Source organism: Juglans regia, chromosome 13 (assembly GCF_001411555.2).
Source record: "Juglans regia cultivar Chandler chromosome 13, Walnut 2.0, whole genome shotgun sequence".
NCBI classification, from domain to species: domain Eukaryota; kingdom Viridiplantae; phylum Streptophyta; class Magnoliopsida; order Fagales; family Juglandaceae; genus Juglans; species Juglans regia.
This window is the reverse complement of record NC_049913.1, coordinates 8,519,749-8,545,176: the sequence shown is the minus strand read 5'-3', so window position 1 is coordinate 8,545,176 and position 25,428 is coordinate 8,519,749. Positions and strand designations below refer to the sequence as shown.

Here is a 25,428-nt window from a genome sequence, read left to right as displayed (position 1 = left end):
ATATATATTATATAAGCGCCTTGACCCGAGGCCTACAATCAAGGGATTAGTACTATATCAAAAGATAAAAAATAAAAAGACCTTTCAAGTTCTTATCCAAACTTGAAGACTTTAATCTTTCAAAAAATAAAAAATAAAACTTGAAGACTTTAAGTTGGAGAAAAATAAACATATAAAGTGACTAATTTTACAGCATTTATTGAGGTGCTTGAAAAAATCCCACGCTAGCAATAATAAATGAGAAATTCTATTTACAGTTCTCATTTAAAAATTGTATGTGCAAGCCCTTCATTTAATAAAAAAAAGTACCATTTTGATAAGAATATTATTATAATTTTGAAAAAAATTTAAAGACAAAATTAACTAAACTTGCAATACAATTCTCAATTTAGGAACTATATGTAGCATTGATCATAATAAATTAATGTTGTAGGAGAATTTTGTGTATCTTGTTTTTTATCACCTGAGACTCCCTAGTTTAATAAGAACTTTAGTGTCTGTATCTGATCAAATTCTCATACCTTTTCACTTCCTAAAAAAGAAAGAAAAAATGTTGTTAGCCCTTCCAAGTATGGATAAGGCTTTTCATAGAGGTAATCAAAGTCCAGTCCATAAGATTTGGGCCTGGGCTACTTTTTCACCCACCCAAAGTCGAAGATAAAAAGAAAGATTAGCCCCATGCCAAGTTCAGTATTTTAGTAGAATTAACAAGCTTTTCTCTATATGTATACACTAACTTAAATAACAGGAAAACATGTATATAGAGTAACGTAAGAGGTTTATTATTGCCACCAAAATTACAAATTTATTTAAAAGCTGGATGGTTGCAAGCAGGCAGTACTGAGTCGCCATATCGTCCTAATTTTACTTCTGAGCTTTTGGATCTTGTATTATAGAAGTATATGCAAATCCTACAACCCATAAAAAAAGGCCATGTTTATATTAGTATATTATATATGTTATTAAATCAAGAGTAATGCTACATACAGTCGTAGAGTGCGTAAGTGTTGTACAATCATTTTGAAAAAGAGTAAGACCCACTATTAAAAAATTAATTAATTTTTTCATGTAAATCTCATATTTACTTAATTTTTTCAAAAAAATTACGTAGTGCTTGCGCATTTCATAATTACAAATATCATTTCTCTTAAATTAATTGCGTATATGATTAATGAAAAACTAGGTTCCTAAAAAGAGATCTATATGCGTACCTGTTGTGTTAGTGCAGTGGGCTCTCCCGACCAGCAGATTGTTTGATACATTCCTGATAAAATAAATATGCCAACTTCTGTTAGAAAACGGATCGACCCTAATAAATAACTTATAAAAATCTTGATTTGATCATTAATTCAAGATAAGTGCTATAAACACAATAATATTACATAAAATTAAACTCATAAATTCACGTAGTTTCGTGTAATCCGTTTTATCTATTTTATAATCATTAGGTCATATCAGTATGTGAGTTTATTTTTATGTAATTCACTAAATTATTTCTCTTAATGAAAAACTAAAAATCTAATTAGGAATGAACATTAAATCCCTGTCTTAAACCCAAAAAGACCACTCTTTCGGAGCTTTCAAAATCAAGGTAACGAGAATGTGAAAAACAGTAACTAGAGAACGATAAACTCATAGAATCCTCAAATTCCCCCAAGTAACGAGTTCGAGGACCTCTACTAGTATCTTGCCAGTAAGCTTGTTACTGTTCAATCTCCTGTAGATAATAACAATGTGGTCTTGAGACAAAAGTCTTCTAATTTTTTTTTTTTTGTTATTTTATCTAGCTTTCAATTCAGAAGTAGTTCATATTTGGAGGAAAATCAAATCGGTACTCACAAAAACCTCTAGGAAGGCAAGTATCCGATGCTGGAATGACCCCAAAAAATTGATTTTGGTATAGATCCAAACTTATCAGGCTTGTTAGGTTACCTAACTCCATTGGTATTGATCCACTTATGTTGTTGCTAAATACTTTCCTGCCAAAAAAATTAGCACAATGCTCAGTTTGATAAAATCACGATATATGTATATATAATAATAATGTTAGGTACATGTCTTAATTATCTTGTATAAGCTTTTTTGTAAACATGTGAGCCCCATTGAGAAAAAATGAGTTTTTCACACTTTTTGATCTATTTTTATAATGGACTTATACGAGACATGTGCATTTAGGACTTGTATATATAATACAACAATCATTTTTCTTTATTTCCCATATCTAACACATACACAGATATATACATACAAGAAAGTATTTTGCTATATACAGACAGTAGTAAACGAAAACATTACAGGAAAACTTCATTTTAATTCTCGAGAAAGACTCCCCTTGAAAGTATCCTATAAATCAATGGAGCGGACAAGAAAATGGTTTTACAAATATCGAAGATTAGGCAATGCTCCAAGCAGAGGGACAAGAAATCCCGAGAGTCCAGCATTTCCAAAGCCCCTTCAATTTTCAAACAAAGCCGAATTCAGTCAAGAAACTACCTTCTTGGGCAGCCGAAAAAAAAAAAATTGCAGAAGTAATTACTAGATGAAAACGAGAAAAGGGTGCTAAAAGAGAAGAGTGCTTACATCCCCGTGACTCTGTTGTTGCTGTTGCAGGTAATGTGAAACTAGGTGCATGGATTGAGCAATGTTGGATCCCAGCTCTGAAGTACATGGTTAGGGTCTACCAATTTGCTTTTCCAGGCATAAAGAGCATCCAATGTTGAGGAAACAAAAGATGAGTGTGGAAGACACAGATTCTATTGACGGTCTTCGATGTTAATTATGATTGATCATTTAATTAAACATGAATTTTGTGTGATGAATACAGAACACTTCTCCCCAATTTTCACTAAATTCAAAAGAACAAACTAAAAGGAGAAAGACACAGATTTCCATACGTTTCGAGTTTCAATCTACTGATGCAATGGCAATAGCAAATAAGAAGCAGAGTAAAAGTTTGGAAACCATCTTGTGAAAGCTAAGACACCCAAGAGATGATATGGAAATAATCACAAGCAGCTTCTATATATAAATTGGATAGTCCAATATATAGAGATATCACCCAATTATGTATGAAAAAGAATAAAATTAAGTGTGATGTATTGAGATGATGAATAGCAAATCTCATTATATACATGGCAATAAAACTTGGTAGTCAAGTCGATAGGGACGAACATAACAAGGGACTGAAGCACGCGGTGCTAGAGTCATTCAAACTAGTTTATCAAATTAATGGAGGTCAAACTCTGCTGTCCATATTATGATGCGTTTTATTGGTTTAAATCTAAAGAACTTTCTTCCGGTTGGAGACCCGTTCAAGTCCAAATAGGCATTCCCTAGAAGAGGCTTCCTGGTCCATTGATGTTAATCAAATGATTGCAATTGAACTAGTATTTTAGGATTTAGATTGCTGCCATTGTAATGGGCAATGGCAGTGAGTCAGAGGGAAAGAGAGAGAATCATAAAAGAAAAGATTTTAGTATTAAGGGATGGTTCGTGAGAAGTTCCCAGACAAATTGAATCCCACTATTTATCTCTCCCTCCTTAAATCACCATTCAGTGCAATTACAACGATAGAGAACCCCAATCTCGCACGAATAAGATTCCCTCATATTTTTCAGCGTGTCTAATCACTTTGAAACATAAATATTTCCATCATTTCACCGAATACTCGCTTTTTAAATGGGATAGCTTATAACCCTTTCCTTCCATCTCTTTCTCAGCTATCAAAACAGTGATCCTTTCTTCCAAGTAGAAATCATCTATCATTGTATTTTGAAATTGCACTTAAAAACAGAGATCCTTATCCCCAATCCGCCGGCTCGCATCGTTATTAGCCAGACTTCCTGTATCTTAGGAAACAATGGTAAAATACTAAAATGTGCATAAATAAAGTTAATATTTATCCTTCCCGTGGAAGTTGAGAAACAACAAATATTACTACAATAATACCGCCTAGAATGACTGGGAAAAATCTCAGCTGTTTAATGCCTCCTAAACTTTCAACACCATTCCCAATTTCCCAGCCTATGAAACCTAATGGATCAACCTACAACCAACCCTATTCTCCATCCTCGTTGAACCTCGTACAATAAACCCCGAGAACCGAAGCATCACTTAAAGACAGAAAGCCAATACCCTTTTTTTGGGTTTTATGTCTCGTTGGGAGGTGGTTAGGGAGAGAGGTGAGGGATTACTCGTGAATGTGCTTCCCTGTGTGCTTGTGCGAGAGCGCGCGCGTGGGAGAGAGAGAGAGAGCAGGCAAACGAAGAATTGTTAATGCAGACAAACAAGACTTGCAGAATTATACATTGAACTGTGGTAAGAATATAAGATATATTTACAGACAGCGAGCAAGGAGAAGCTGTTCTTCACGTGCATTAATCATCGGGAGCTTCACTAGTCTTCACAAACCGGCCCTTGACTCGCTTCCTAGTATCAGCTCTAGCTTTCCTTGACTCGTACCGTATATGCTTATCATATCTATAAATACAAAAGTTCAAACATTTAGAACCAACTAGTCTAGAAAAATAATAGTAAAAGATGGGAGATGAATATAACCATATGAAATCGTACCTTCGCGTTTTCTTCTTCTCCTTGTATCGTTGCATGGCATTGCCTCTATTCTGTGCCAGCAGCTCCATGTCAACCTTGGGAGTTGCTGCTGTTCCCACACTGTCACCTCTAACAAAAAAAGCTTGTTCCACAAACTGGACATCTTTAGAGCCACCAGAACCTCCTGCTTTACCAAATGCTGAACCTGTGGATGGTCTTCCCATAGGAAGGTTGTTACTCTCCGATGTTGCGGGCCCATGGCTGGTTGATGGGTTGTTTGAATTATTCTGCAAAGCCAAAGAAAAGTCTGTCAATCTCTCAACACCCTGCCTGTACTAGGATTGTCATGAAGCATTGCACAATGGAAGTAGCCATGCTGTTAGGTGCTATATGGTTAAGCTTTAGCAATCAATCTGCCAGTTCCTGTTCTGACATTCTTCATGTCTGCCAAAGATGTAATACCATTAACCAACAATCTACATAGCCTACCACAATGACACTTTGTTTCCCAATTTCTTGCAGAACTAACATATCTTCACATGAAACAAAGAAATTATCTGAGCCACTGAAACAAGTGGTCAGCCGTTTCCTACATTTTTCTTTGAAACTGGATTACAGTCCTTGCAGAAACACTTGATGGAACCTTCCTAAAATAAGAAGGGAGATTGCTGCATATAGCCCATTCACTTCTCTTAAACGAAAAGTGGGACTGGCCAAGAAGAAGACGACGCCAACCTCAAAGAGGAAAAAACACTGGTTCAATATCTTAAACGTTTACATTCCCCACAAAAACTCATCTGTGATTCAGCTCAAGATCCAGACATGATAAATATTTATTTCACAACTGCCATCGCATGGATTACCTTCAATATTCCCTAGAACTCGAACCCTATGGTCTGAAGAAAATTAATGAACTATAAGAAGTCCTCAACGTCATTAGGATATAAAATAAAATTCGCAACCACTGACTTTCTGTATTTGACAGTTATGAGCTCCATATCTTAATTTTGCGATCCACATCATGCACAAGGTGCCACCATTCTCCAAAAAAAAAAAAAAACCCAAGACTTCCAATTTTCCAAACACAGCCACCTCATAGTGGAAGGTCGTCAGGAAATATTGCATTTACAACACGATGGCGCACGCAATAAAAGATTCAATTAAAAAAATAATTATAGATTAATACAATCAAAGAAGACTTACATTAATCGCCATATCATCGTGTGCAGTAGGGCAATTCATCTGGTACAAGTCTCCGAACATTTTTGATTTATTCAAAGATGTTTCTTTCATAAGTTCACCAAAATTTCTCACCATAAATCCTGCATCATTTACACCATAGGCAGCTTCCAGCTCCACTGTTTCTTCAAGATCCCTCAATCGTCCAAGTTTAAAATCCCATATCTGCAGGGGAACATCAACTGAGGATAATCGTTGTGTGTAAACGGTATCATATACAACCAGTGTTTACATGCCATTATAAAAGGCACAGTGCCCCATTCTGCGCTACCGGCAAGCGTGTACCAAACTATTCGAGGGTAGCAATAAAATTACAAGAAAAAAAAAAGTTTCAATAGGAATCTGAAGACCCTGCTTCCGGAAATTTTGGTTTTTAACAAATAATAAATGCAGTGACAAACATAATCAACAAATAATTAATTATACTTACTATGAGAGACAAATTCGTTCGTTATCCAAATAGAAAATATCAGTTTAATTGTTTACACAATCTTAAACACAAACTTGGAATCTAATATAAACTCAAATGATTCAAAACGTTAATTACCTGGGTACTATGACCATTGGAATTAGAACCCCACAACATATCCCCATCCACAATACGATTGTTCTCCTTCAAATCCATCATAAGCAAAGCCGTGAGCGGCGCTTGTCGTGGTTGTTGTTGAGCAACCGGACTCGCACCCACAAATTCATCAACCCCATCAACTCCATTTCCCAGACCCACTACGCCTTCCAAACTCATTCCCTGCCAATCAGCACTACTCCTCGGCGACTCCGCCGACAAGCCCCTCTTGAAAAGCTCCACCAGCTGCTTAAACATCACCTGCCTCCGCTTCCCACAGCTCGGACCGCCTTGTTTCTTTGACGTAGTCACGATTTCCCCACCATTCACGCCGAAAATCGCATTCTCGTTCGGCACAATCAGGTCCTGAAGATACATCACCCCAGCTCTTGATTTTTCAAACACCCACGAGGACGAGTCGTCCATAGTACCATCGGTCCAGTTCAGAATTGAAGGCGCCGACGGATTCAGCTTCTTGTCCTGGAGATCGATGCCCCAGAGAGAAGCCAGCTCGAGGGCCGAGGGGCACCCGGAGAACCCTTCAACCGGGTCGCGATCGTGTGAGGCCGACAAGGAGCAGCTGCCGTGGGCGTCCCAATCGCACTCCTGGCACAGCACCAGGTTGTCTGTGGCGCAGCGAACCGAGACCGGCTCCGAGCTACAGTTATCGCAGATCTGAGAGCGCATGTGCTTCTGGGAGAGCAGGTTCGCCGAGTGCACGTGCTGGTCGCAGAACAAGCAGAGCTTGGCTGAGTCGGCTCTACAGTACAGAACTGCCAGTTGCTCAGTGCAGAAATCGCAGGCCACGCTCTCTCCGGTCCTCGATCCAGGGCTCCCCATTTACGTTACCAATTCGGTCCTGCAAACAAACCCTAGTTACTTTGGAGACCCTTCAAATCCACCCCCTCCCCTCCCTTCCAAGCTTCAAGCTCTAACAATAATAATAATTAAGGGAGACAATATTCAGCTTTTGGGAGAGTGATAGATAGATAAATTGGGAAAGATGGAGCCCATCTCGGAAAATATATTTTTACCTTTTTGCTGACCTGGCACGATTGCTCAGCGCATCTTCTTTATAGTTTATCCGTTGTAATATCACTATTCAGAGTTCCACTAAATTGCGGCGACGCTCTATCATGCTCGGCACTGCTTATCTGAATCTCGGCCGTTGGGTTTTTTGGCATTGGACGGTTCGATTGGTCAGTGAGAATGAGAAAGGTAAGAGTCGCTTTTGTTAGGTTTGTTGGGAGAGATGATATTTGGAATGTACAAATATTGTATATTATTTTTTAAGAAAGTGAGTAATGAGATTTATATAAAAAAAAATTAATTTTTTAATTATAAATTCTATTATTTTTTTAAACAAATACATAATATTTACACGATTCATAATTATATCTAATATTACTCTTGCTAATCATATCAAATATTATTATATGAAATAAGAGAGTAGGGTTAGTATTAAAAGGAAAAATATATTTTGATTCGTAATTTATTTATATTTACATTTTTAAAATAATCAAAGGACTCGAAATGCACGTCAAATGATATCTTTTCAATGATTGTTTTATATTTGATTGTTAAGATTGATAAAAATAATGATCAAATCCTACAATAGCAAAATATAGACATGTGAAATTGGTCTAAGTATATATATATATATATATATATATATTTTTTAATTTGAGTATTAAAGTTCAAACATAAATGATCTTAAGAAATATGAATTCAAGAGACAATTATATTGATTTTACAGATTTTGTTTTATTTTTTTGCTATTTGATTTTACAGAGTTTTAATTATAGGCTGAACTAATTTCTTTTTGATATAAGAACAGATGTGATGAATTTTTTCTCGGTCGGTCGATAGAATCTTGAAAACTTAAATAAATTAATTGTAATATGGTTTTGAATATCAAATTGGTTATTTATTAGAGAATCTTTATTTCGTAATTAGTACAAGAGAAGTTCTAAAATGTAACACGTTATTATAAGTTGTTTTAAAACATACAAACTTAGAAACTATAAAGGTAGTAAGGAAATCACGAGAAAATGAAATATTACATGATTGAATGTGGAAGCTTTGGTTGATTTAAGTGGTGAACAACAAACAGAGCGTATGAAGTTGGTAACATGGAAAATACGAGCTTTCCAATTATTGTGAGTGAATACGAGGGAGGGAGGGAATTGGAAGGTGAGGACTGAGGAGGGGTCCACTCAGCTCTCTCGTGTCACTTCAAGTAAAATGCAGATCTTGAATGGATTTTTGGAGAGGAGAGGGTGGGACGCATATGAAAACGTCAAAAATCACGTGCTGTATTCCTCATTCAGAGATGAGTTAAGAGCTGAGCTAACCTTTTTCGCTAATAATGAGAGAGAGACTTGACTCCGAGTGACTCGGAGATTGGCGGCTCTCTCTCTCTCTCTCTCTCTCTCTAAACATACAGTCAGTAGTCGTCACCCATGACGTCTCTCCACCCCTCGTTCATATTCTCACCGGATAAAACTATTTTGCCTCTCTCACCGCACCGCTCAAGTTGACGGTTGGTTAATTTTTTTATTTATTTAATAATTAAGAAAGTAATTTTAAAAATATTGATATATTTTTTAAATATTTAAATATATTAAAAAAAACATGTTAAACGGTACATCTAACAATAAGAGTGGAGCGGTATTCACTCATTCTCACCGTCTCCTCTAATCTATACTGACTTAAATTTTTTGAAAATTTTTTCTCGTAGATCAGTGTTGATTATCCCACATATTATATATTATAAAAAATATTCTCATATTTTATAAAAATAAATATATAAATATAAAAATAAATAGTAATTAATAAATAGAATTTTTTTCAAATATGCATTTTATTAATAAAAAATAATTCTTTATATTTTTAAAATACACTTCACTTTTTTACAAAAATTGTATCACTTTTACATATCATTTCTTAAAAACATAAGTGTAGTATTAGTGTGCCGCTGACCGTCGGACGTGTTTTTTTTTTATATTTTATTTGAAGCCATTGGACGTGTTTATTAGTATAAATTTTATTTTATTTTTACATTTTTTAAATATTTTTAAATATTTTAAAAAATAAAAAAATATATCACATTTTCTTAATTAATAAGTAAAATAATAAAAAAAACTAAATGTATAAACAGTCGAAATGAAGTTATAAAATGAGGTAACGCTATTCAAAACATAATGCATGGGAACCTGAAAGATGATACATCATGTAATGCTGGCGACATAATAGCTCGGCACTACTTTTAGAGCCCGCAAAAAAGGAAAATTAACGCCCAAAACAAAAAATTGCTGAAAAAGTGAAAATATCCCGCAAAGGATGTTCCGATGCAATGAAGAGGAAGACCCGTTTAATTGCTAAAAGTAATTGATCTCATTTTATTTTATTATTGAAAAATACTTTAGTCACAAATAAATTATATAAAAGTAAATTTATAAATTGATGTGATTTAATACAATACGTCAAATTATAAAATTACTTTTATTATAAAGTAGATATAACAGATCACATAAAGTCACATAAGTTTGTAGGTTTATTTGTGTATATTCTCTTTATATATGTAGCACTTCTCTTTTATTATTATATATATTTTAAAATATTATATAAAATATAATAAATAATTTAATTTTTTTAAATCTCAAAATAATAACAATAATATTAAAAATAATATTATAATAATATATTTTTTAATTTTTAACTTTCATATAAAATTATCTCATCCCATTTCACTATCAAAACCGTATCTAAATATTGCATATAATTTATGACTTTTTATTATAAAAAAAAAAACAACCCTTAGTCCAGACTTAGAGTCACATACTTGGCATTTGCTTCCCTTCTATACATGTTCCCAGTGTCATTTGAACACGTGGAACTGTCCGGTTATAATGTTAATTGTCTAGGAAAAATGATAATTTGTCGCTTAAATTTGTATCCTCAAATTAACAGTTCATATATTTTTTTAAAATTTTTTTTTACTTAATGGTTAATTAAGTGATTATTAATATATTGATTTTTTAAAAATATTTAAAGATGTTTAAAAAATATTTAAAACAAAAAACAAAAAAAGAAGTGCAATTTGTACTAGGGGCACACACGTGGGCAAAATTAGGTGGCATAATAGCACTACCCAATGTTTTAAATTTTGTTATAGTGATCATTTTGATATAAGTATTGTAACAAAATACCTTGATATTGGTGTATTCTGGTATACTATTTCAGGATTAATTATATATTATATATAAATGTTTATATGTATATATAAACTAACAACTAAAAGAATAAATACATATATATATATATATGTAAGTATATATCATGTATATGTGTATATATATATATATAGAAGAATTGAAAATTTTTAAAATGAATATACGTCGAGAAAATCACAAACTTGAGTTACATAAACTTGAGTTGAGACACAAAAATAAAGGAAAAAAATAAAAGAATATAGAAATTATTAAAAATAATGATATTTAGAAAAAAGAATGATAGGACTTATTTAAAGTTACAAAAAATTAAAATTATATAAATACATTTTATATTCTATAATTAATTAAATATCATCTAAATTTAACATGTACAAAAATGTCAATCAAGTATAAGAAAATTACAAAAAAAAAATCCGAAATGAAATAGGGCACGAAATGCCAATTTCGATCGAAATGACCAAAATTTGACCAGAATTGCCGAAATAGACAAGAACGGGCCGAATTTGGAGCGAAACAAAACAAATAGATATAGTATACCAGATATTAGACCGAATTCCATCCAGAATGGAACAGAATTTAAAACTATGGTCTCTTATCTTTCATTCTTGTTTGGATTGGTCTTTTTGACATTCTTTGATGAGCTTTAGGCTCTTATGGCTTAAATATTATGAAACATAAGTGTTATCGTTATAAAGATCAAATTTCAAAAAAGTAAATGTATAAATTGACATAATTTTGTATAATAAATTAGATCTATTCTATAATAAAAATAACTTTACAATTTAACGTACCATATATATTAAGTCACGTCAGTTTGTAAATTTACTTTTACATAATATATTTAACTAAAACAATTGTCATGAAATATGATCCACACATTATAACGTGGTTTCATTGCTGTGAAAATTATTTATACAAATTATTAACGTCGTGTTTCGCACATTTTTTAGCTAAGTTTTAATAACTTAGGTCTTCAAAAATGGATCCTGCACAGGGTAGAAAAAACTGCAATTTGATTAGGCGACCTTGGGATCGAGTAGTCTCCGATGCTAAAATTAGTAAGTATTACTGGAGTGTAGAAAATAAGTAAAAGAGTCTAGGGATTAGAGAGAGTATTCTTGTACTTGGAATCTACTATTTATACTACCAGTCTGAGGAGCAGATTGTGCCTGATTTCCTGAAGTCCGTGTTCCTCGTTACTGTTCCTTTTGTTAGAGTCTTTAAATGCAATGTGCCTCTGTAACGACGTCACTAATGTGGCGAGTTGTTCGGGTGGCAGAACCATTAATGCGACGTTGTTTTCCAACCTTCTCCTCCCAATCTGCTTTCCCTCTACTTCGTTCAAGCCTTCTCTATCAGTAGATCAATGATTCCATGTATACCATGCCTGTTGTTCGGGTCGACACTCGAGAACTGGGCACTACCCAAGTGATCCTCAGATCGATGAGTTTCATCCTCTGTAGCACCATCTCCCCTACAGGTCATGTACATAGTAGCCTCCTAATGGGCTGAGTTAAAGACTTTCTACTCCAGGCCGAGCTTAATTGGGCCTCTTAGGCCTATACAGGAAAATCCCCTTACACAAATATTAATTTTTAATGACGTAATCCGTACTTTGATGGTTAGTTTCTAAATAAAAATGCATGGGTTCTCTAACTGTGATTGCACAAGACACCTTTGATTTCTACAAGCTTTCTTTCGAGAGTCATCCCCATGTAGTAATTGACAGCTAGCGAAAGAACGCTACTCGATCGCATCACATCGAAGAAGAACTCAAATGGCTAAACCCAATAATTTGTTCATCCTAGTAGCATACATAATTTGTTACAATAACGATATTCTATTACAAAAATCATCCTCAGACTACCTGATCTCCAAAGCGGTAGAGATGGAAGGCCGGTAGCGAGTTGTGTTACTATACCACCTTCGTAGACTACAGCCAGCAGAGTCCACAAACTAACCAACAAACCATGTTTATCATCACAAGTGAAGTTAGAACTTAGCTTGAACAATTGTCTCGAACAGACCAACCAACAATGTCTTGCGTTTTCAACGCCTGCATCACATCAGCCTCGGCACACACTACCCCTTGTTGGCCTAATAATTCATGTCCTTTGTTACCAGATTAACAATACAACTAGCAAGTAGCAACCCAACCCACCAACACTAATTCAAATTCCTCCTCTCCTCCGAGAGGCAATCATCTGTTTTTTTCTTTTGGTGTAAGTAAATATTAAGTTTTTGAGTTGAGATGAAAGTTGAATAAAATATTGTTAGAATATTATTTTTTAATATTATTATTATTTTGAGATTTAAAAAATTTGAATTGTTTATTATATTTTGTATAAAAATTATAAAAAATTATAATGATAAGATAATATGAGATGAGATAAGATGAATTGAGATTACTTCTCAATCCAAATGGGTCTTATTCTTATTTCTTAACTTGAAAATATGGAGAACACAGGCATGAAAAGCTCTATCAAATGCTTTGAAGTGATCAACTATATCAAAAGTATCAAAAGCCCTATCAAATTCTTGTCATAGTGATGCTAATCCTTCTTTTAGCCATCATTGACTTGTCAAGGAACATATAGGGGTCGGTACCAATATTATTTTTTAACTTTTGCTTTCAATTATATGCTTGTAGGATTTAAACACGCAGATGTCAGCTTGTTGGGATCCCCACTCACTCTTTTTATATCTCTCATTTTAGTTTAATAAAATCTTATTTCTTATAAAAGGACTCTATATATTAAGAGTGAACACATGTAAGTGTAATAAATTACATTCTCTTGAGAGTTATGAAGTGGCTTAATATAAGTCTTGATAGATGACCCTTAATGGTTAGTCAGAAGTTGCACTTTAAGGGACTATTTACATAGCCCCTCCTCATTTGGATGAGTAACTTGCACCATAAACATGACATCTCTCTCAATATTTTCGTTCTCTCTAGTCCCGACATTTAGACTATGGAATGTGTGGGTATTGCTTTGGTCTTACTACGTAGCACACTCCATCGATATGGGAAGATTTCAAATGATGAAGAATAACGACGAAAAATCCGTGGAACAACCACACTAGATCTATAATTTACCAACGAGGTAATATCACTTCTGCTATATATTCTGATCTACTATCTTTAACATTGGTATTAGAGCATTATCGGTTGTTCCTGATTTATGTTATGTCGCGTAATTTCTTTTACGAAAATATTTTTTTTTTTGTGATAAGAGAATTTTATTTTTCCTCTATGAGCTGCCGAGAATGGTCATAATAGCAAGAGGTGGTTGTGCACCTTAGTCCATCACACTAGCTGCAGCACCGTTCCACACTCCACAAGGAGCAACTCTAACCACCTACACAAATTTGAAAACCACACAAAGGTGCAACATAGACGTTGCATGAAGCGTGATGGGCACCTAGAGAAGCAACCATCACGGTGTGTCGCACACCTGAGGATGATTTGAACCTCGGGGCTACAAGCCCCAGAGGGTTGCAATCGAGCACCTTGGGTAGAGCCATGCACCCAAAGATAGAACTAGGATTTGGTGTTTAGGGGGGCGATTGACAAAATGTGTGGTATGTGTGAGTATAAGTAATATGTATTTTTTGCATCTGACTATATAAAAAATAATAATAATATGTCATAATATTATATGCAAAAAACACATGTTTATAAATCATCTTAAAAGATAATTTTCCTAAGGATTTATGTAGTTTGCTAGAGACCATTACAAAAAGAAAAGAAAAGAAAATATTAACTTAAGATTTTCCCTTCAAATTAAGCTCGATTACGATCTTTCATGGAATAAAATTCATCTATTATCATCTCTGAACTGATATTCTTGGCAATTTCTTTCTCAATATAAACTAGCAAATGATTTGCACGAAACTCATCTTGCATTCGAGTACACAATCTAGTTTTTATAAGTCTCATGGCAGAAAATGTTCGCTCAATAGTAGTAGTAAAAATAGGAAGAGTTAATACTAGACGAATTAACCTGTCAATCAAATAATAAATATTTGACTTTTATGAAATTGCTAGTTTTCTGCATTGCTTAGATCATGTAGACATATCTTGAAAATCTAGATGCATCATCTCATCAAGTTCATAATGCTGCAATTGAATTCTCAAAATGAATTTTTCTTGCTTAGTAAAATTATGTAGATAAAACTTCTCAACCAATTTGTATATATCATCAATTTTAAATGATTTGTATGCACCTTTAGGGTTTAAAATAGCACCAAGAATGAGAAGTTCCATTGTATGATCGTTAAATCTATTGTTCAATTTGTGCAACTGGAAGTTCCATTGTAGCAGTAAATATATAAATCCTAAAATGATGCTCCATTGTTGTCAACGACTTGTCAACTTGATGACGAAATTTGCCTCGAGCTCTAGTATATTGATCATTCATATCATTCATATCAATTTGATATTTTAAACAAAATGATTTAACATTAGTAGGCAAAGACTCCTACCCATCATTTCTCAGCTTCTGAAAGAGTACTTTTGTGGTTGAAACTAGGCTCATGGCATTCACAATGTCTTGAGAATTTTGTTGCAAAGATTGGCAAGGTGCATTAGTGATTCCCATAATTTTTTTCATCTTATATAAAATCAGAATAAATTCAAAAGATGTTAATACCATGTAAGCCACTTCAATATCACTATATTGAGAATAATTTGATCCCTCATTTGAGATAGTATTGATAATTGAGCAAGTAACACTGAACATCTTTATCAAGCTACAAATAGATTGAAAATGAGATCTCCATCTAGAATCTCCAGTTCGTTGTAGCGTACCAATTTGATTTGTCCATTTTCCAATCTCAATCTCATTGAAAGCGATCAAACTTTCAATTTCAGCAGCTTGAGCAGATTATAATTCATCATTACATTTAGAAGAGCCAACAAAAATATTGATAATGGATGTCAAATGGAGAAAGAACTGATGAACATGTTTGGCTTCTCTAGAGGTTGCAACTAAAGCTAATTGTAGTTTATGAGCTCAACAATGCACATAATGTGCATAGGGACAATGTTTAAGAAATAAAACTTGTAATCCATTTCATTCACCACGCATATTACTTCCTCCATCATATTCCTAACCTCGAATATTCTCAATTTGAAGGTCGTAACGAGAAAGGAGAACACATATCTCATTTTTTAGAGTTAGTGCCATAGTATATTTGACATGCACAATATGAAAAAATCGCTCTCTAATAAAATCATATTTATCAACAACCTCAAAATGATAGCCATTTGTTCACTGGTAGACTCATCACAAGCTTCGTCAACAAGAATACGAAATTTGGCAACCTCAATTTCTTCACAAATTAGATTTTGCACTTTATTTACAAATATATGCAAAACTTCCTTTTGAAATTTGGGTAATGTATATTTGGCATTCTGTGGAGTATTTTTTTTATAATAACTCCATTAACTTGATCATTATAAATTGCCAGAAATTTTATCAGTTCAATGAAGTTACCTTAATTTTTTGAGTAAGAGCTTTCATCATGACCTTTAAAGGCACAAACTTGGAATGTAAGCTATCGAACACTATCTATTGAAGTTTTAAGCCACAACTGATTATTCTTCATCTCTTGTGATATTTGTTTTTCAACTAACTTGTCAATATGTCTTGATTGATTCATTTGATCCTCACAACATTTTATAGCACTTTTATGTGGTGAATTTGGATCTCTCCCCACATGTTTTATTAAAGGACAATTCATTCTATCATTCAATTTTTTTCAATTGTCAAAACCTTTATTGATAAATACATCTGATCTTGGACAACCCGTTGATTTCTTAGAAAAAACGTAGCATGGAAGGCAAAATACAACATTCTTCAATGGTGAGTACTCCAACCTATTTGAATATCTTTGAAACCAAGAAAATTGAAATCAGTGACGTTGATTGCCTATTCTTGAAAATGGATATTTTGTAAGTTTAGGTTGATATGAACCAACTTTAAGATAGGTACGTCGGATCTCATCTTGTAGGTTAGTAGAAAATTATCATATTTGTGGACGTAATCCTGGATTACGTCCCAAAGAGGTAGCATCCATCTCTTCAGGTTGAATTCTTGAAATTTTAGAGGGACGCTCATCAGGGATATAAGCATCACATTTCATTGCTACCTAGCTCTCTAAATGCATATTACTCTCCGAATTGTCCACGTCTTTCTTTCTAAAAAAATAATCAAATGTTCTTGGCTTGCTCATATTTTTCTACACTTTAAAAAAATTTTATAGATCAAGAATAAACATGAGAATTACCTAATAAGTAATGATATAAAGTTGTTAGATTTTTTTTGTATAGTTTGTATTTATTATTAAGTGAACAAAAAAACTAGATGCAAATGTTCTATCAGGCAATCAACAATAGAATAATCATCAAAGTAGAATTGAAAAATTCATAAAATATCTTTTAAAAGCCTGTGGCGGCATGACCCTATCTCAAAGATCATAAAGTACATTTTATGAGCATTTGATCCCTGAAATAAACTCAAAATAAAGATGCTGACAAATTAGATAACATTACTTAAAAGTTTATGGGTAACCTACACTATTTGTTGGAATACATAATATTGCTAAAACTGGAAATTCTTCTGGACGTTAAGCAAATTGAAAAGCGTGTGCTCTAAAATATATTTCAAAACATCATAAACTCTAGATGGCCTCTTCAAAACCTTGGTGTGAAAAACATTTAACCAACATTTTGATTTCTTCCCAAAAAAAAAAAAACTTATTTTTATCAAACGTAGCATGCTTTGTAAGCAAACAAATCCATTTTCGAAGTAAATAAGTTATATCAGTTAAAGACAATAGTTTCACAAACTTTAACCTTCAGTCAAAATGCAGCTCACGTAAAAACATTTCAGAATTTCATAGGAATCAAAATAAAAATCCAAACTAATTTTTTTTCTTATTTAAAAAAAGGCACATAGAACACTCATCACGCACTGGAATAAATCTTGAAGGCACTGATTATTAAAAATGAAACCCATCAGTGATCCAGTACCTTATGGCAAAATAGAGTCCACACATAAGATTTAAGAACCCATTTTTCTACAAACAAAAAAATCAAACAAAACTGAGCTTACTTCATCACCAAAAGGTCAAGACCTAAACAGTGGGGAAGTGAAGGCCACAATACTTAAATCGTAGCTGAAAGGTGAAGCGAAGGCCATTCTTGTATCATTACAGAAAGGTGGAGAAAGTCATGAAGGTCACACTCGAGTTGGTATTTTCTCCTCTTTCCCTCTCTGTGTGATGTGTTATCTGTAAGCAGCAGATTTAGGTTTTCACTTTTCGAGGTTTATACTTTATTGGTAAGCAGCAGACTTGCGTGTCAGTTGTCACCATGTTAGGTGAGGGTAAAGTGAAGAGTTAGAGTAGGGTTATGTGAGTATTGAGATTTTGGGGATAATTTCAGTAAAAATTTTGGAAGTTTGAGTATTGGGGGGAAATTTTAATTATATAAAGAAAAAGTATAATTATTTACATATTATATTAATTTTTTAAAAAACTTTGGGGGGTAGCAGGCTGATTTGTTGTGGGCAAAGCTACGCGTAGGGCTTCACCCAGAGCTACGAGCTCTTCTGCAGGTGGCGTCACGGACATAGGGCAAGAAATCATGGTGGCCGAAGTGCTTACCAGTGATGTTGTGTTCGTCTTGGTCGCGTCTCTCCGACGAGGGTGGTGTAGCAACTAGCATTGTAGTGCGCATTGCTGTGCATGAGATCAGTGTGCTCTACGACTTGTACATAAGTGGATCTGCACCACACCAGAGTGTTGTGCGAAGCAGCGGTATGGTGCGACGTGCACCTTGGCAACCTTCAATGCTGTGGAAATTGGTGTTGTGGGTGAACCTTACAGATGATGGAGACGCTGCACTGCTAGGTGCAGAGCGAAGCACCAGGCCGATGCAATTGCTTTGTAGGGTGCAGAGCCAAGCTCCAAGACAGTGCAGCGCGATTTGCTGCCTGCAAAAGATATTTGCATCAGGCCAGTGCTAAACTGCTGCCATGATGCATCGCTACATACTGTGCTGCATGGGGCAACACTGCCATGGAGTGCACCAAGGAGAGCGGCACGTCCTGTTGCAAGCAGAGTGGCGAGCTCCCCCGTGGAGGCGTTGTCCTTTGTTGTGCGCTGAGTAGCATTCACCATGATGTTGTTGTGAGCTCTGCTACACGTAGATGAGCATGACAACTCTGCTGCTCTCCAACATGCAGGTGCAGTGCTTCCAATTGCCAGGATGTGGCATGATGCAGACGGGGGAATCCATAAGCCACTATCTGCCATGGTGGGCAGAGCTCCGTGGAGTGGATGAGAGAGTGGTGGCAGCTAGAAAAAAAAAAATCTCTATTTTTGAACAATTGCCCTAACGTGTTTGTGGAAGAAGAGCAGTTTTCTTTTTTGTCTGAATTTGGGTTATAGGCTGAAAAAGGGGCTTGGACTCAAATCATGTTGGGTCTATTTTTTAAAATCAAGTTTTAAGTCCAGCCCATATCTTTAAAGTAAAACCCAAACCTAGTAGAACTGGGCCATGAGCCCAACAGGCAAAGGCCTGCTTTGCATTTGGGCACCCAAGATGGTGAGACCCATTGATAGTGGCCAGGCCTAGTGACACTGGAGGCTATTCAAAATAATCTTTTCAACTAAAGTTTTTATAGTGTTTTGAACCCAAGACTTCACACATAATGGCAATAAGTTCAACCATTGGGCTCGAGATTATTTTAATTGTATTTGTTGAATATTTTTTTTAGATTTGTTATTAATTTAACATGTTATTGTGGCACATAAATATTATTTGGAATTATTTTTTGCATGTGGTTATTGAATATATGCATGCCATCATATTATGAGATAATTTTATTGCATTTGTTAGGCATTTACTTTTATGTTATAAATTGTCTATATTATTATTCTTGGTGAATAATCAATATTTAGATGAAATGTGATTATTTTTGTGCATGTATTTTGATTACAAGTAGTTGTGTAAGCTTATTTCACCATTTGTATTTGTTAGGCTAATTTTAGAAATTAGTCTTTAAATTTTCTTTTAGAATGTGATAAAATAAAAGATTAAGTAGCCCAAGTTTGTTTAGTTTATGCTTATAATTGGCTCAAATTGATTTCTTCGATTTGGGAAGAAATTATTTTTTGCATGTGACCAACTCGTAGATTGCTTATCCTAGTGGGAGTATAGTTGAGATTGATTTGGAATTAATCTCCTATACGATATAAATTTGCGTAAAAACTATGTTAGAAATTAATAATTATGCATTGTGGCACAAGAGATGATTAGGAAGCATAATGAATTTTTAATCTTGTGACATGTATTAATCATTTTCGTTCTAACTTAGATTAATGCGGCAAATTTTGTAGATGTGTGTGAAATTAGATGTGCATAGGTTAGTAACTTTGCGATAATCAAGAAGAAAGCCTAGAGTTTATGTATGCGACTTAATTGTCTCATTAATCTCTTCCATGAGCAATAGTTGGAAACAAATGAAAATTATTATGAGTGTTAGATAGTCTTTGACCATCATTATTATCTAAACCTATGCAAAGTCTATTGTAAAAAATTGAAAGTGTGTATGGGACGCATGCACTATAATTTTCATAGAAGTTGAAGGGATTGACTAAAACATAGAGTTAAACTACTATTTTGCCTATTGAGAATCTTGTGGGCAATCATGGAAGTTGTGCGTTGTTTTTGTAACGCAAACATTAATTACTCTTATATTTGAGGTTGGGTATTATAATCTTGAAGTAATTTAGATTAACTCACAGATAAACGCATACTCTCTAAAACTTGCTAGTATGTCTAGTAAGTAAGGACATTAAAATCTGAGTGTGTAATAGTATTGAATTAGTACATTCATTTTAAAGGTTTTATTAGTGCACCTCTTTGTGGTATTAGTACTGGTAATCTTGCTCAAGTTTTATTTCTCTCAATGCGATAAAAAATAGGTTATTGCATATATATGAACTTAGGAACACCCTTGAGAGTAATATAATACCAAGCATCTTGGCGGTTTGCATGATAACTGTGGCAAAAATCTGAATAATTAGGTACGACTTACTTAAGTCTAAAAATCTTGCTCGTAGTCACAGTGATGCAAGATAGGTTTTAGGCTAATATAATTTCTTACAAAGTTTTTTTTTCTCCTACAGTGGATTTAAAAATACAAAAAAATATTAAGTAAATGAGAAATAGAGATATCGCTAGTTAGTTGCTAAAACGTCACATTCTGCATTTATTGTACAAGGAGATGTTTTTGACACTTTTAACGCTATATTGGCAAAGTCTATACCTAATTTGATTTGAGACTCATTGCAAATAGTGATGTTAGTGAGGATTCCTAGAAGTTTACGAGTCGGATGATCACTCATTGACTTAGTGAAATTATTTCTTAGGTGGAGAGATGATATACTAAAATGTGTCATTGAGGCATATGATAATGAGTGTGAAGTTTGAGAAATTGAAGATTTTCTCGCTAATGATATCCTTTTTTTTTTTCTTTTTTTTTCTTTTTATTTAGAAGAGTAAAAAAAAATGTCGTATGAGCATTTACTATGTGGAAGTTCTTATACATGCACACTAAAGATATGGAATAATAAAAATATTGTTTTATCATATAAATGTGATTCTAAATTTTTGTAAGGAAAATATATTTTTCAGTTAAAGTAATTTTTTAAAATTGGAATCGTATGAGTTATATGATGAGAACTATTATTTCGCAATTTAATGACTTGTTGAGAATGAAGTTATAAATGAATTATGAGGCAAAACAGTTGTTACATGGGTTTACAGCCATAATTCTGACTTGTCGTCCTTAGATCAAGTTCATTCGTCATTAAGAAAGATTGAGTGATTGTTTTGTGCAAACATGAATTCTATTAAAAACCTATTATCTAAGCTTGAATATTTTTTATCGAGTCAAGAAAATTACTCGTATTTTAGGCGAGGGTGGGGTATTCTAAATTTTTGTAACACTTGTTTTTTGAAAAGAATGTTTCATTCCACATTACCTTAATATTAATATTTTATTTTTTTTTATAAAATATTGTCGAAAATAGTAGGAGTAATTCACCAATTAGTGATGTGTACAATTACTGATAGTGACTCCCAAAAGTTATAGAATATAAAGATTCTCATAAATAGTGTGGAAGCTATATATTAATAATCGCTCGTCGTTTAGAAACTAAAAGATAATATTTGTAATATGAGTCTGCCAAAGGTACTCCAAAGGTACTAAATTCACATAGTAGGAATCCGAACATAGAATCTTAGATTCATTTCACTTATATGATCCAACATGGGGTTGTTGATCCGATTGACAAAGAAAAATTGGAGTTGATAGAGGTATAAATCCATCTCTTGGCACTAATTGAGTTGCATTTAAATAATCAGGTGCACATTTATTGGAACTTTTCTTGAAGGAGTTAAATAGTTGATTCTCGTAGGAGAATTAGATAGTTAGCTTTTGTGATGTTTAGGTATGAAGTACTTTAAGCGCATGATTGTTGTTTGTACTATTTTGGTATAAAAAATGAACAAATGATGCTGGTACTTTTTTTTTTTGTGCAGCTTAAACCAACCATCTATTCAAAGATACCCAATATGCCTAGTCTTTTTTATTAACGACCTATTAAATAAAATGTGGGTTCTTTGAATGCAGTTGACGATCTTAGAAAAATGTCCCCTTAAGAGATATGATGATCTGGTTGTCTTAGATAATTAATTATTGCCTAATCAGAGGTTTTCCATACTACGAGGTGATGGATATGAGTTTGAGAAGAGTAGCTAACACTTCACATATTGTGAGACTGTGCATAAGAAAAATAGTTTCTAGGAGCTCTTGTTCAAAATCCATAATAATTAATGAGATGAAAAATACCAAAAAATCTAGTTTTACCTATACCATTTTGTGTTTCCATTATGGTTTGTTCAAGTTAAAATTTTGTTAGAGGGTAAATATGACTTACTTGATTAAATGAGTTTGTGATGTGATTGTCGTTATTAGTAATGACTAATCTATTGTGATTGTCTTTAGGGGCAAAGGCCTTAATTGCTTTACCCTTGATGACAAATAACTGATGGTTATCTCACATGCTTTTGTTGAGTACAAGAGATTCATATGAAACCCTAAAGTCGCAAATTAAGTTCGTTGAATGATATTTGTGGTCACCTTGTAGATTCTTAAAAGTCGCAGTTGGATTTGCTGACTAGAATCTAAAGTTTAAATTGTGTGTTTGACTTGAATGAGATTTGTGATGAGTCGCTAACTTCATGGTTGTGCAAATGACTTTTATATATAAAATCTGAGTCTCTCAGTAGGGACATATTTTAGAAAGTTACTACACATGAGAATGCACATAGAGAGAAATGATCCTAAAACATCACTTGAGAGTTGCGATTTGATTATTTTTAGTTGATCATGTGATTTCTCTCTGTCATGGTATTGCTCGTTAAGCACATAACACTAATGTGTTCTATGATCATGTGGCATGACTTAGAGCATTTTTTGTTAAGCACATACATTCACCATAAATTTCGGAGTTATGGTGAAAAAGGTATATCGACAGACATAGATCAACTCACTTACATGAGCGATCACCTTTGGTACTACATAGGGGTAGCAAGCAAAGATGAGATAATGTGTCATTCGGTACTTGTCCAGAAAGGGATAAGATTGTAAGACACAAAATATATGTAACCTTAGTAGGACTTAAGATGAGGTCCACATATTTAAAAGGATCGGGCATGGTTATCCACAATCCATGTACCTTGTGATTTAGCTAGATGCGAGATCCTCTTTGACATTTTGAATAGCGAGCAAATTGAGGGATTCGAGTTAGATGTGAGATAGCGATTAGACTAAGATCTGTAGGGTGTATTAAGATTAGATACGCTCTTTCTTTAGAAGTAGAACTCTATTATAGCATGTATCTCATACTACATGTGATTTTGCGACGAACAATAGAGGTGAGTGAATGGATCCCTGCTTCCTCACTATGTGAGTATCGTAGGTCATAATTGATGACCTTAATTTATTTATGGCCTTACGAGTCATTTGACTATGTCATGAGGTTGTTGTTTTAGTGTTTGCTAATTTGACATATTATCTATGACCATGAATAATGCGGACTAAAAAGGCATTGCTGGGAAAGCGACTAGATTGAAACTGAATGACATGAGGGCGAATGAAAGATTATTTGGTAACACGTGAATATTGGTGTGCACTCACTGCCGACAAGTTATGTGCGAGTGAGAGAAGTAATAAAGAGGCACCCATAGTGGACACCCTTTCCCGTTCTCTTGGGGGTTATGAAATGGCTTAATAGTCACTTCATAAGTCTTGATGGCTGACCCTAAATGGTTAGTCAGGGGTTACACTTAGAGGGGCTATTTACATAGCCCCTCTCCCTTTTGGATGAGTAGCTTGCACCATAAACATGACCTCTCTCTCAATGTTTTCGTTCTCCCTAGTCTGGGAATTTAGATTGTGAAATGTGTGAGTATTGTTATGGTCTTACCATGTAGCACATTCCACTATCGATATGAGAGGATTTCATATGACCAACGACGACGAAGGAGAATTTGTGAAACAATCACATTAGATCTACGATTTACCAACGAGGTAATATTGCCTCTGCTGTATATTCTGATATAGTATTTATAACAATAAATATATAAACAAAAACAAGAGGAGTTACAACTGACGTACAAATGTACAACAACTGCAGCACTGCCAATCCTAATGTCTTGTATCAATATAAATCAGTGTATTATGAAAATTCTGAACAATATAAAAGTCGGAAACATAATGACCCAAAAAGCAATCACTTTAAAAAGAAGAATATTTTTATTTTTGGTGATGTAGAATAGAATAATTTTTTATTTCATGAGTTTTAGGCATACCATATTTGAAGTCTAATCAGTTTAAGTCCACCACATTAGAACTCCTAACAATCAGAGAAGGTAAGTAAACAAGTGGAACATCATTACTATACAAATTAGGAGGCATTCCCCAAGGCTACGCTCTTCCATGAAACAGAAGGCACAAGAAAACTCGACTTGGGTTGTCATTTCCAATTGTCTTTCCTTACTTTCTTCCGGCGAACATAACCAAACTACTAGTTCGATGCACGCTAGGCCTTTCGTGGAGCTTCTCCTCCCAGTTAATGTCCATCCCAACGAGTTTGTGCAAATAACCACAAGTGCCAGCGGCACTTCCTTTGCTTCCTACATCTTCTAGAATTCACCATCGAAGCCAAGACTGAAATCAAACACTTGTCGAAATCCTGTGTTGAAGGATCAAAGAAACCGAACTAAATGTATTAATTTCCCTCTCTTCCTTGACATGAATTGATCTTCGAAAAAGCAATAGGTTAGCCAATGCCTTCGCATCCATCTTTATCTCCTCATTTGCCTCATTGTTTGAATGTTGAGATAAAATGAAAAATTTATAAATAATAGTGAAATAATTTGTGAATAATAATGAAATGGTATGAGTTAAGATGTTTGATGGAGTTTTGATAATGGAGAAAAAAAGTTTAAAAATATTTTAAAGTTAAAAGATTGTTAAAATATAATTTTCTTTTAAGATTTAAAAAAGTTGTAATGATTAGGTATGATTAGATAATATTAACTAGTTGAGGAACGATTAAATGTTTATATTTAAATGTTGAGATAAAATGAGGCGTAATACCCAACATATTAACCAATTGAGGAACGATTCCAACTACTCCAATTTCTTTCCACGTTCTTTCCACGTTTTTTAGCTGATGCCCAATACACAAATGACC

General features: G+C 34.0%; 1 protein-coding gene and 1 pseudogene across 1 annotated transcript; both read right to left on the bottom strand.

Moving 5' to 3' along the window:
* Nucleotides 1-864: 864 nt before the first annotated feature.
* On the bottom strand, nucleotides 865-3,765 carry LOC118344195 (annotated as a pseudogene).
* A 511-nt stretch (nucleotides 3,766-4,276) lies between these two features.
* On the bottom strand, nucleotides 4,277-7,351 carry LOC109008345 (zinc finger protein CONSTANS-LIKE 14-like). Its single transcript, XM_018988402.2, has 4 exons — nucleotides 6,338-7,351; nucleotides 5,755-5,955; nucleotides 4,573-4,838; nucleotides 4,277-4,479 (listed from the first exon to the last, which is right to left on the bottom strand). The coding sequence occupies exons 1-4, from the start codon at nucleotides 7,193-7,195 to the stop codon at nucleotides 4,377-4,379; spliced, it is 1,428 nt and encodes a 475-aa protein (XP_018843947.2). The 5' UTR covers nucleotides 7,196-7,351; the 3' UTR covers nucleotides 4,277-4,376.
* Nucleotides 7,352-25,428: the final 18,077 nt, after the last annotated feature.

Excerpts from the sequence above, each read along its gene's own strand:
- LOC109008345 (XM_018988402.2), bottom strand. The coding sequence starts at position 7,195 with ATGGGGAGCCCTGGATCGAGGACCGGAGAGAGCGTGGCCTGCGATTTC. Across the intron at positions 4,839-5,754 it reads ACGATGATATGGCGATTAAT|AATAATTCAAACAACCCATC; the intron begins GTAAGTCTTCTT and ends TTGGCTTTGCAG. Across the intron at positions 4,480-4,572 it reads GAGAAGAAGAAAACGCGAAG|ATATGATAAGCATATACGGT; the intron begins GTACGATTTCAT and ends TTGTATTTATAG.